The sequence below is a fragment of the Clupea harengus genome, chromosome 13 (assembly GCF_900700415.2).
Source record: "Clupea harengus chromosome 13, Ch_v2.0.2, whole genome shotgun sequence".
Classification (NCBI taxonomy): domain Eukaryota; kingdom Metazoa; phylum Chordata; class Actinopteri; order Clupeiformes; family Clupeidae; genus Clupea; species Clupea harengus.
The window spans coordinates 3,334,367-3,347,868 of record NC_045164.1 but is presented as its reverse complement, the minus strand read 5'-3'; the positions used below and the strand labels follow the sequence as shown (position 1 = coordinate 3,347,868).

Sequence of the window (13,502 nt, the reverse complement as noted above, 5' to 3'; positions counted from 1 at the left end):
GTCTTCTCCTTCCCCCCGGAGAGAGACCAAAGAGGATTGAACATGATAATCCAAATCCATTCCTGCTCTCGTCGAGACGGTCATCGGGCCTCTCTGTGACATTACCCCGACATTAACCTGTGCCGTTTACTTCTAATAAACAAGGAGGCTTTGGGAGAAAAGCCATCCAATCCATTTCAGTGTGACCCGACACAGGCCAAAAAAAAGCATAAAATATTTTTATGACTGACTATAAAGATCCATAAACACTTTGCTTTGCTGTCCTTTTCTTTGCATTCCCAACTAAAGCACTCAGGTCAATTCTGCCTAATTTGCCTAATAATATGCATTCATACCCAGGTTTGAGTTCTGAAGGCGAGAGGCGTGTGTTGCCTGTCATGGGTGTGATCTCCCTCTGTTCTGCTCTCTGCTCAGGCTTCCTGAATGCTAAATGCTGGCTCTCCTCTCTCACCCAATTACTTAGCGGCCGACTGCGGCCATTCTTCACCAGGCACAGAATCCGCCTTGGCATCACATTTATCAACTCTGTAATTGGGGCTTGCTGCCTGCTCTCTGCTCTCTGCTCGCTCCGTCCCAGACCGACCCCCTGCACGGCTCCCCGACTCAATTCCCACCACGCCGTGGGTAGGCTGGAGCTCTGCCGCCTTCATTTAATTTATTACCATAGCAGCGCTCTGCTCCGACACACAGTCTCCTTACGGCTCCAGGTCTGAGGCTCAGACAGGGTTGTCATGGCAATGCGGTTATTGATCCACCAACAGGTCTCGAGAGTGGTGGTGGGAGTGTTAAAGAGAAAGAGAGAGAGAGAGAGAGAGAGAGAGAGAGAGAGAGAGAGAGAGAGAGAGAGAGAGTGAGTGAGAGTGTCTCACCTGTCCGTCCGAACTGAAGGCCAGGCAGGCGACCCCGTGAGAGTGCGTGTCTTTGAGGATGGAGACGGTCTGCACGGTGAAGGTGTCCCAAACGCAGATGAACGGGTCCTTGCCCACCTGTCCCGTGGCCACCAGAGACCGTTCAGGGTGCAGAGCCAGACTAAAAAACACCCAGACAAAATTACTATGAGAGCAGCACTTATACAGAAACAAGGTTACACCAGGGAGACATGCCGTATAAGTTCAATCATTTAAATATCGCTCTGTGGGCATGTAACTCAACATAGACATTGATATTCAAACACATAACCAAGAGCAGACCGCCATGTTCTGGTTATGGAAATGAAATGGTTGAGCCACGAGGTGAATACTAACTAACGCTGCTTAGTATTGCACCTAAGTGACTATGTAGCCCGGACAAAATAGCACAGAGAATTGAGAAACAGTCAACATAAACTGCAATGTCAACCCTCATGAATGCCCCCAGTAGTGGAATAAAGAGGTCTGTATGGTGACTGTTTGACAGGTTAGATAGAGTAGGCTATCCTTTATATAATACTGTGAGTGGACATCTAATATATATAAGCCGTAATAACGTGACTAGCTAACATATGTGTCTCAAAGATGAGAGAGCACTTGGGGGAGATTAATCCCCCCTGCGCAATGGCTGCTGAACTCTGCAACGTCAACACTCATGAATGCCCTCAGTAATGGAATAAAGAGGTCTGTATGGGAACTATTTAACAGGTTAGATATTCTTTATATTCTCTCTAATAATAGAGAGTTGACCATCAGCTATCAGCTACAGCACCATGACAAGCTAACAACTCATTCACATCATGAACACATGGAAGTACAGCTAAGACGAGGGCACACTTTGGGCTTTGGCTTCTCCACGGGGGTTCATTTCCCCTGCATGATGGCGGCTGAGCCTCCAGGTCCCTGCGGTAGGTTCTTCACCTCCCCAAGGGAGAGAAAAATGTGAACCGTTTTTTTTTGCCACACTCACCGGTCTTTGCCCTGTGTGCTATAAATACACTTGGATAATGGCACCATTAGTGAGACACTGGCAGACGCGTGCTCACGTGTGCAAGGCATGGGGGGGAGGGGGGTGGGGGGTGTCAGGCACCATTACACAGGCACTGGGCTGAGCAGAGGAGGGGGGGGGCACCACACTGACCTTGACTGGGACATCGAGCATGATTCAAAAGTGACACACACACACACACACACACACACAGACAGATGCATGCATGCGTATACCCATTCACTCAGACAGACAGACACACACACACACACACACACACACAGATACATGCATGTACAGTATATGTACTCTCACACACATACAAAGAGACACTCACGGACACATGCATATGTATACACATTCACACAGACACACATACACAGACACACACACACACACACACACTCACACACGTCAAACCATCAGGGAAACATCTCTTGCCATCTGTTTCGACTGCAAACACACCCCATCACCCGACACATTCAAAATGACACCTCACCAGGTGTGCCAGCCAAACAACAATAACAGCTACCATAGCAGCAGCAAAGGATGTGGAGAACAGGAGACTCCAGACATCAGACTACGCCCCTCAGAGACTGACACCACCACCACCACCACCACTGCCACCGCCATCCTCTCCCTCTCACCTCCTCCTCACCTCCCTCACACTCACACACACTCACACACAGACATACACACACACACACAGACACACACACACACACACACACAAACACACACCTTTCCATTTCACCTCACACCCCGCCGCCAAATCAATAACTCATCTTTGGCGGTTACTTTGAGGCCGTTTTGATGCCGGCGAGAGGTGCCGCTGCTGATGCGCCCAGGGGCCTCGTGGCCTCTGACCCCCCAGCAGGCGACACTCTTCCTGCGCCGCAGCCGCCTGTCACAGGCAGCCCCCCTCCCAACCTCCCGAGAGCACAGGGGAGGGGGCGACAGAGGAAAATAACAGAGATAAATCCCACTAAGGCAGAGTGTGGATGACCGCTGCCGCACTGCATTGCTAGTGTGTGTGTTCAGTGTTGGTGGAATGGTGAAACATCACATTTTACCTGATTAATTTGCCTTCATCCATCTCTGATTTAAAGGGAGGCACAGGTACATTCCATACATCATTATATTACTGAAAATATACCTCTTTCAGTGCTGCAAGGTTGAGTTTCCAATATCTAAGAATGTATCGAAAGTGCTGCTTTAACAAACCCTGGATTGAGTTATTAAGTGTGTATAGTCAGCTTCCATTAGTTAGTTAATTATGCGTATACTCGATAAGTTGTGATGAAGCATCTTGCCCTGAGCAAGCCATAGAGAGCGCAAGCGTGAAGTGCATTATGACAGACTAATAAGCTTCAGGAGATTAATTTCTGGAAGTGCTTCCTATTCTGTCTGTTTGATCCAGCGCTTTACTGGGGAATGACCCAACATTTCAGCCAAGCAGACAACCAATCAGCATCCTGGACGGTTTCCCTGACAACTGAACTAAAGCCTGCTGGGGGGAGGGGGAGGGGGAGGGGCAGCATTCAGTTTCTGAATGAAGCTGCAGACAGGTCAAGCTTCAATGGGCCAGCACAACTTCAGATATTACTGAAACCACATCCGTACACAGATACACAAATATGTATTACCAATAATACATGTTTCTAGTGACCGACTACAGGCAGTGCTTAACATCTACCACACTGTGACATTTCAGAACATACAATGTTCCCAGAATATGACAGCACTGCTAATATGAGACGTGTAAGAGGTATCTGATATGTTAAGTGTAAGAGCTGTCTGAGATGTTAAGTGTAAGAGCTGTCTGAGATGTTAAGTGTAAGAGCTGTCTGAGATGTTAAATGTGGGAGCTGTCTGAGATGTTAAGTGCCAATGCGTCTGAGCTACACCTCAGAGATGTATTCATCTTTCCCCTCTTTTCACACAGGAGCAATTGAGTGCCCTTCCCTCTTCTCTGAACAGACCTCCTCACTAAGGGTAGTCATCATGCCATTTCAGAACTCCCAGAGGCAAATCATAAATGGAGCAAAAACAGGGCTAATGCATGACTCTTTCCCTCTTAGCACCAAACACTCCTGGTGCTCCTGTAACACCGCACTGTCTTCGTCTATCTATCTATCGCTCTCTCTCTCTCTCTCTCTCTCTCTCCCTCCCTCTCCTCCCTGGTTCTCTCTCCTGTGCACAACGCTTCCCCTGCATGGCTTGGGATTTGTGTGAGTGTGAGAGAGAGGAGGAGAGGAGCAGGAGAGAGAGACGGGAGAGGCACGTGCCTTTGAGTGTGAATCCAGCAGGGAAACCTCCCTCTGTCTCGCTTACTTCTTCCAAACTCACTCTCTCTCCCTCTCTCTCTCTCTCTCTCCCTCTGTATCTCAGTCTCCTTCCATCTCTACTGCTCTCTTCCTATGTGGACTCAATTGGCCCGTGACTCATCTGTAGCTCTATGAATTCACCTTCAACAGAAACACCCACACACACACTCCAGAACTGTGAGACTCCTCTGCTTCAATGTCAGACCTCCTCAGGTATGTGTGTGTGTGTGTGTGTGTGTGTGTGTGTATGCTTGAGGGTTAGAAAGTAAGAGAGAAGGCATTTGAGTATGTTTGTGTGTGTGTGTGTGTGTCTGTGATGGTATGTGTGCAAGACAGAGAGCAAGAGAATTATGAGAGAGGGAGAGAGAGGGAAAGCAGTGTGAGTAGGTGAAGGTCTTGAAACGCACACTGCATCCAGTGCAAGCCTGATGACACTTCAAGCAACAAAGTAAAAACAAACTCAAATTCAAAATCCTGAATATAAATTTCCACTGGTCCTCTAAGACTGCAGTGCCCTTGAATCATCTCTCCTCTCACACTCTTCACACAATCATGACATTTGGAGGCGATGACTCAGGCACTGTCATGTGTGCATAAACAAACCTGCTGCCCTGCTCTGCAACATGTTATTTTACCAGTCAAGACCGATACAACACACACCGAGTCTCCAGACACTGACCCAAACTGTGCTTCCTCACACACTCACACACCTCTAACCTGACCCTCATCTCCACCTCCATCATCATCATCATCATCATCCTCTCTACCAACTCTCTCCACTTAAACCTCTTGCCCCTAAAACACTCACCCGTCCCTGTAATAACCTGCGCTTTCACTGCCCTCAAATGGGCACCTTGTTCAGCCAACCTCTCATAATTAGGGTGAATTCCTTTTGAAATTCCTGGAGGCCAGAGTCCTTGGGGCTGCCACCATCTGCTCCACTGGAACACGCTAGCAATACAACCTCCGTCTATTCTTAGCGAGCACACAAAATCAGCGCAGGCAGGCTATAAATAGCCCAGAGAGGCCATGCGGAGCAAGGTAGCTTCCACGGTGCAGAGCAGTAACCCAATTCATAAAATCAGCCGAGCTGGGGGGTGGGGGAGGGAGGGAGGGAGGGAGGGAGGGAGGAGCTGCCAGACGTGTCGTATTGGTTTTAAATGCCCCTCTGTGGCTTCTGCATGCATGCAGCATCCTATGCACTGGAGGGCAATAATAAATAATAAATAAATAAACAATAAATAAAAACTGCCTTACATGAGATGTAAACACACACACGTGTGTGCAGATGTGGACACATACTGTATATATGTCCCATTATTCACATATTCACACGTGCCCCCCACACGACGCTGCATTAAAATTATTTAAACAATCATAGAAATTGGCCTTGATGAGAAACTTCAAACAGGAGCAATAGTGGGATATAAAAGCCATCAATTGGGGGGTCTGTCCGAGGCTGAATATCCTTAAACTTTAAACAGCTTCAGTTCATCTATAATGAGCTCCGTTCCTCTGAACATTTTAAATTGCTTAATGAATAATAGAACACGGCAATTTGTCGCCTCCACACCAGTTCAAATTAGGAGACCGCCTTTGCAAAATGATATCAGTGGGAAAATTTGTCACACATTATGACAATACTTACTTAGATTATGACAGCTGGCAGAGGATAAGGGTACTGCCCTTTCATGCCCAAATATTGAGGGGATATCCAAGAGGCCTGAGTCACAATGAGCTGTGTCAGAAGTGAGATCAACCCACTGAAAAACAGGAGAGGAATACTCTTTCACATCACAAGCCAACCTACCAGTGTCTCCGCCTTCACTTTGGCACAATGCAAGGTGCTGTACGGAATTGTGATGTGCCAATTACTGTTGTTTCTGGGGCTCTTCCTAGAGCACAGCAAATTCACTGGATCTTTTGATTTACCGATAGACAAGTCCTCAAAGTGTGTGTATGTGTGTATGTGTGTGTGTGTGTGTGTGTGTGTGTGTGTGTGTGTGTGTATGTGTGTTTTCGACAGGATGACAATGGTGACTGTATCCTTTGAGGTTCCTCCAAAGCAGATTCCATCACTGAATAAACAGTGACACATAGGAGGCTTAGACACTTATCACTGTAAATAGGAACTCCCATCTCGCAGATTCTCTATAGTGATAGAGCCTGGATAAGGGCCTTTGATGCTTTCAATGCTCCAAAATGGGCACATGAATTATAATGTATAATTCAGTGGTGTCTTTGTTGTTGTGCGAAAAAACTCTGTGCCGTAGCTAAATATTTATGCTTCCGTTCTATCGAAAAGCAAGACTTCTGTACACGGTGTGTTACAATATACTCCTCAGACAAGACACGTGAGTTTCAAAATTACCATCTTACCTAAGCACCTTTGGGGTTACCATGGTGCTGCTGTCGAGACCGGCAAACACAATGCTGTGAATAAAAATAACTTGAGGAAAGAGCGAGAAAAGTGACGGGAAATCCGGGCAAGTAAGAGTTGTGTTAAAAGTGTGACAAAAGGAAATTGGGGCATGCATTACTTAAGGGCAAAGGGCACTGCGACAGGGACCCAGATGCCTTATCTTTTGAGCCCTAAATCCCACTGACTTCACGCAGTACCCAGAGAGACGGAATATGGAGCGTACACTGAAGCGGCAGCAGGACACAGAAATGAATGCATGCGGTTTAAGTTAATTATGAGGCTGTCAGTCAACTTGCCATTTCCGAGCAAAACTACAATCAACCCCATTCCCTGTATGTGTTCAACATAAAAATTTCAATTATATACCACTTTGATGCAATGACTTGAATAGCAATGTCACTACCATTGAATAATCCGACTGGGCCATTCTACTATGCTATCAGGTATTCGACTCCATATCGTATCGATTCACAGAAAAAGTCTTTTCATCATCCTCAATCTTTTTTCTCTGACTCAAGAGTACCGAGAAAGGCCTGGAGAAAGGGGAAGATCAAGAGACTGACTAATCACAGCCGTTCCTCTGGGGCCGGGAGACAGAGAGTGACAGAGAAAGAGAGAGATAGAGAGATACAGAACTTAGGAAAAAGACTGAGGAACAGGCTGTGAAAAAGAGAAAGAAGAGAGAGGGAGCGAAAGTGAGTGACAGAGAGAGGGAGATGGAGAGGGAGAGATTAAGACAGTCAAAATGGCTTCTGAGCGAGGCTGGCGATAGAGCAGTGTCTGCCGTGGCCAGGTCTCTGCCATCGCCCCGGGGCATCAGTCCCTCTGGCCGCGTCATCACTGCGGGCAGCTCGACACGCTGGCAGTGCAGCCACCAGCCCCCATGTGCTCTACTGGGCATTGGCAGCGGAACATGCCACATGCCATCAGCCAGGGAGCGTTGAGACGCACAGACTCACACTGGGACTAAGCTGTTCAGCAGGACTTGTGAATGGGAAGCTTCCACAGCCTCTGTTGAATCACAAACCTCCATAATCTGACGGAGTAATGTAGACCCACGTTAGGTTTTATCGTTCCCCAAAGAAACATTATTAATATGTTGGTCCTGGCCAAAGGCAACCTGGGGAGAGGTATTAAATCATTGCTGCTAAAAATGGCACATAAACCCCAATATCCAACGAGGATTCTGCAAATTTGGTTTGATGTTTTCAAAAGATACACACTGTCGACCATTTAATCCCACACTACAAGTACAGATGGGTTAGGATGAAATAGTGATGTATTGTGAGACCAACAATCCAGCAGGAGATAAAACACATGAAGGGACATGCAATACATTTTCTTTAAAGAGTGCAAAGTAGCCTAAAAGTAGCCTCAAATCTCAAACTTAAAAAAATTCTATGTTGATCTGTTTCATTGCAATGAGAAGTAGGCTTTACTACTGTCCAAAACAGTTGGAAAAGGACCATCACCTGTTACCTGTACAATTCACACCTATTGGAATACATAACATCTTCTTCTGTATACCTGTTTGCTCCGTTTTCCTTGCCATTCTATATCATTTTACTGCTTTGATACTAACTACTTACTAACCGAGAGTGAGGTCATGCCGGGAAATATCAAACTGAGGCTTTAACTATCGACTGAGCGATTGCGAGGTTGATACGCCAAAACCGAAATGAAAAAAAATGGTAATTGTAAATAGAAAACATGTCGTTTTGTTGAGCTCTCAAGTCTTCTCACGGCACAATGTATTTCAGGTGTTGCATAGCAACCAATTACTTGCTAACTTCAAGTTACAATGATCAACAGAAAACACGGCTCAGCTAAAATGGCTTTAATTTAAAGTAAAAACACAAGTGATTCAAACTATAGTTTCTAGTCTTCATCATCACTTTCAATAACAAATCTTCGCTTGTTCTGAATTTCCTCCTGGCTGTTGATGTCATCTGGATAGTAAAACAGACTGATCGCTTTCGCTCATTTTGAAAATGTCGTCAGAGGGCAATACGGATCCGTATTGACCGGTGAGGAGGGCAATATGCGGCTGGCATGACTTCACATTAGCCAATCAGAACGCTCAAACTGTCGTTGCAATATAATAATTCCAAATATCCCACATATTCCATTCCAATATCTGTAAAATGTATTAGGACTAAACAGACATTTTTCAATATTAATGTCTATAAAAGCAATTTATTTTACTATCAACTGGTCTGAACTGTGTTGAAATTCACCCTTCCTCTATAGAAGCTTCCTTGAGCTTAATGAACCTCCCTTGGAAACGAGTCCAGCATACCTTTGTTATCTTACACCATGGTGCTTAAACAGGGTCTGTTTATATGGTTGCTCAGCTGTAAGTGGAGTTATGGGAAAATATTGCCATGGTTACGCATGCTTACAAAATGTGGCTGCATTATAACGTAACTCAGCAGCTGTCATCAAGGAAAGGACCCTTTAAAGAACCTTCTGGCAAAACTTCACAATTTAGCTGATTGTTAAAGAATAGTTGATTGAGAAAAAAAAGTGAAGTCAGGGTGGACGTCTCTTACTATATACTGTACATAAACACATTTATGGTAAACAAGGCCTCTGTTCACAAGCCAATCTGCTGTTAGCGGCGATCTGACAGTAAGGATTGAGCAATGGCTGGTCATCAAACTTGGTGAACAAACAGAACTGCCATATTCCTCTTCGATTATGTCAAATACAGCTTGAAGCTATATTTGAGTAAATGCAATGGGCTTTTGGATGCAAAACCACTAGTGACCTCTCTATCCATGCACTATAATGAGATTTTTTTTGAGAGGAACTCTTTGTGAAAGGTCACAGCTTCAACCTAGCTCCTCAGATCCATGAAATCATGAGCACGTAGAGCTCTGCCTGGTGCTAATGACCCCACCAGAGAGCCACTGAAGCCAGCCTCTGATTCAGTCATTACCCCTGATTAATACGGACGGGCAAAGAACACCCTAACACATTACGGTTGACACACACTCCCCTACTTCCACACAGACACACAGAGAGTCTCTCTCTCTCTCTCTCTTTCTCTCACATACACACACACATACTCTCGCTCTCTCTCTCTCACATCAGTAGCATAGCCAGACATATTTATTTGTGTGTGCCTATGGGATATTGGGCATGCAAGAACCAAAGCAAAAGTGATCTGTAAAGGATCTCAGTAAAATACTATTCAGAGTATTTGCCAACTAACAGTGTTATACAGTGTGTGGCACGGTGGCTCAGTTGCTTGCACTGCTTGCACTGCAGCCTCACAGCAAGAAGGTCATGGGTTCACATGGGGCGCTGTTGGCTCTGTGGGGCAGGTCCTCCCAGTGCTCAAGTGGGCTATCTCCCGGGCCTTTCTGTGTGGAGTTTGCATGTTCTCCCCGTGTTCACAAGGGGTTTCCTCCGCTAATAACCCCAACAGAAAAACATGCAAAAAGAACAGAACAATCCTGTCCGTCCCTGACCGAGACGGACGGTTCACTTGGTCCCCGGGCGCTGAGAAGCTGCCCACTGCTCCTGGAGGACGATCCGGGATGGGTTAAAGGCAGAGCAAAAATTCACTGCGACCTCAGGCCTGCGTGTGCGTGTGTGTAGTGTGTCCTGGTCGCCTCCATATATATATAACACGTGTGTGTTGCTGTGAGTTGTGCGTGCAATAAAAAACTGACTGCAGTCAGCCTTGTTTGTTGTTTGTTTGTTTATTCATTGTATCTACAGCAGGCTACTGGTTTTGTTTACAGTTGCTTAGCAACATATGATATTTTCAAGAAATAAGGTGGCAGAGGCAAGCTGTAACGTTATTTTTTCAGCCACCTCAGATCAGATTTTTTATTAGCAAGGGTAACCAAACAACAATATGGCCACAAACCTAGACAGCTCTTTACTGACAGTCATTATCTATTCCTCTTGCTCAATGCATGGACTCTTAAAAAACATGTCCTGAAATCTCAAGCTAACTAGTTTGCGTGATCTGTCACTGACCACTGATTGAATAGCATAAAGGCAGCGCCTGCACCAAAGCTACCTTGTGTTCATTTGAACTATGAATTGAATTTCCATTACAAGTCTCCCTGCCCATTAATCTATTCTTATTAGAGTAAAACATAATATTAGAGTAAAACATAATAAGAAATAATATTAAATAGTTTTTTTTATTTGCAGCTAACACATTTTCTTTTTTTTATTATGCTGGGTGCAGGGGCATTTCTTAGGGACTCTGGCCCCAAGCAGAAGTCTAAGCATGGACCCCCTAACCCTACTGCCTAACCCCAACATCTACAAAGGCATATAACAGATGGAAATAAAAATAGCTGGGAAATAAATGTGGCATTATGAAATAAAAGTAACTTGAAATAAATAAATGTGAACCAATGAAATAAAAGTTCCCTGAAATAAATAAAATCATTTATTTGTATATTAATATATGTATTGCCTCATTTGTTTATGTCAGGTTTTATTTCATAGGAATATTCAATTATTTAATATTGACTTAAAAGGCATTCCATCATCTCCTTGCAAGCTAATGGTATGGGGACCCCATAGAGAGTTTCTGGACATGTCATCTCCTGCTCAAAATCATAGATTTCAAGGGTTCTCATGGAATGGTCGTTGCTGTGGACTAATCAGCTGTCCTCGGGAACGTCTTCCAGCTCGGGCCTGTCGCAAAGCCACTGGCTGGGTGTGCCAGCTTTAGAGTAAGATTGCACAGGCACATCCGGGCATACCCGGGGCTACGCAAGTTTCACACACACACACACACACACACACACACACACACACACACACACACTCTCTCTCTCTCTCTCTCTCACTTGTGCACTGCAGTCTTGCCTCATGCAGAAAAAGTTTTTTTTTTGGGGGGGTGAAAAGTTCTCTCTGAATTCAATCCCCTACAGACTGAACTCTGCTGCTACAGATAACTCAATGTGACAGGCCATGCCAATTACCACCCATGAGCAGAAGAGTATCACATCTCAGGAAAGTTAGAGAGGAAACACTTCCTCAGAGCACAAAAAAGGCTACTGCATGAATTAAATATAGGAAGTATGAACAACAGAAATCGTTTGATAAAGTTGGTTTGGGCTGGAGTAGAGGGTTGTTCTTGACCTTCTTCTTCCTGAAGAACATTTCACTGTCCTTCAAGCGGCCTCGCAAATGCACCGATCCCTGGCAGTGACGGATGCATCCGGAACCAGGATCTACCCTCTAGCACTGCAGGAAGTGGGACAACCAATGCAGGACAAATACTGAGGGACAGCCATGCATGGCCTGAAAACGAACAAAGAAAGCTGGGGGGAAAGGTGCTGGGCAGAGCAACCAGGGGTAGTGTGGATCAGATCACACAACTCACAGTATGGCCGAAACAGGAAATGTCTCTGCCATACAACAACAGCCTCTACGTTTTTTGAAATAGTGGGCACATTAATTAATTCATTCAGCTTTGAAGCACTAAAAATACACCAAAACTCAATGTTAATCAAATACTACGTACACTATTGTGTATAGTCATCCTTTAAATGCTTTGTTTCTGTTCCCTTTTTGAAAAACATGAAAAATCACCATTTCTCACAGTATGGCCAAAGCAGGCAATGTCTCTGCCATACAATAACAGCCTCTAACATATAACCACTACTTTAATGTCCAAATTAGTATTACAAAGGGGGAGAAAGATTGAAATCTGCCATGCGATGACTTTACATAATGTAGGACAATTGACTGACAGGAGATGTGTAAAATAACATTGGTGTGTAAAATACCAAAAATACAACACAACTCAATGTCCATCCAATACTACATACAAGATTGTGTATAGTAATCCTTTAAGTGCTTTGTGTCTGTTCCCTCTTTAAAAAACATGAAAATCATGTTTGTGTGCTGTCAGACAGGTGGCTGAAATGCGAGGCATAACATTGCACTAGTACTGTAAGCTGGTGTTCTGTATCTAATTGCCGTCTCGACTTGACTAGCAGTTTAAAAATTAAACATGGAAACAAGCATCCAATGGAGGTGCATCCATTATTTCAGAAGTGAGCAGCCTAACAAGATTTTGAGGACACCTCGAGATTTTCTACAAACCAATTATTTGCCATAAAAAGCAAAAGCATAATACTCTAGCATTGTACAGCTGCCATAGAGGTACTCTTGATTAATGTAACATTGCATAGTAATGACACTTGTAAAAATTATTTTCATTATCAAAAGTTTTTAGCTTAATTGAAGGGTGCCTTGTATAAGGGACATGTCAAAGTCACTGCTTTTTAATGTCAGCAATCTGGAGGACCCACTCATTCTGCCCCACAACAGTAATTCCAATCATGACTGCTTGTTTCAGAGCAAAGCCAGTTAGTGATATGAGACACAAAAACCAGCAACCCAATTATGGCCGGCTGACTATGAATGAGCCCTGAGGACTGGAGTGGGTCCTCTTGGAAAAATAAGTTATAAAAAACCCTTGTTTCAGACAGTCGCAGCGAGAGGACAGGAGACTTCAATTATCCAGAGCAGACGAGTGAGCACCCATACATGAAAAGGAGTAATTACAATGGGTCTAAATTGGGAAGGAACATGACCTTGTGAGACTCTGGCTTGTACGCACAAGTGCATATGCGTGTGCACGCACACACACACACACACACACAAGAAGCACCTGGCCCACTTCAAGCACCTTCGAGCTGCAATGTGATTGACCACAATGTGAGCAATAGCTCTCATCCTATCTACACACGCACACACACACACACACACAGGTTTACAAATCCACCTGTATTCGCACACGTTCACAAATGCAACAATTAAGACACCTGACCACAGCCAACACTGTGAGATCAGGCTGCCAAGTCATCCTC

At 44.8% G+C, this 13,502-nt stretch overlaps 1 protein-coding gene across 8 annotated transcripts in view; it reads right to left on the bottom strand.

Moving 5' to 3' along the window:
- The window catches only part of LOC105890894 (EMAP like 6), a 61,798-nt gene that overhangs the window by 45,092 nt on the left and 3,204 nt on the right, over positions 1 to 13,502 (bottom strand). For all 8 annotated transcript variants that reach the window (XM_031578974.1, XM_031578971.1, XM_042709480.1 and 5 more), the window contains exon 2: positions 870 to 1,029. In XM_031578974.1, coding sequence (XP_031434834.1) covers positions 870 to 1,029 — 160 coding nt within the window. The remainder of the gene's footprint in view (positions 1 to 869; positions 1,030 to 13,502) is intronic.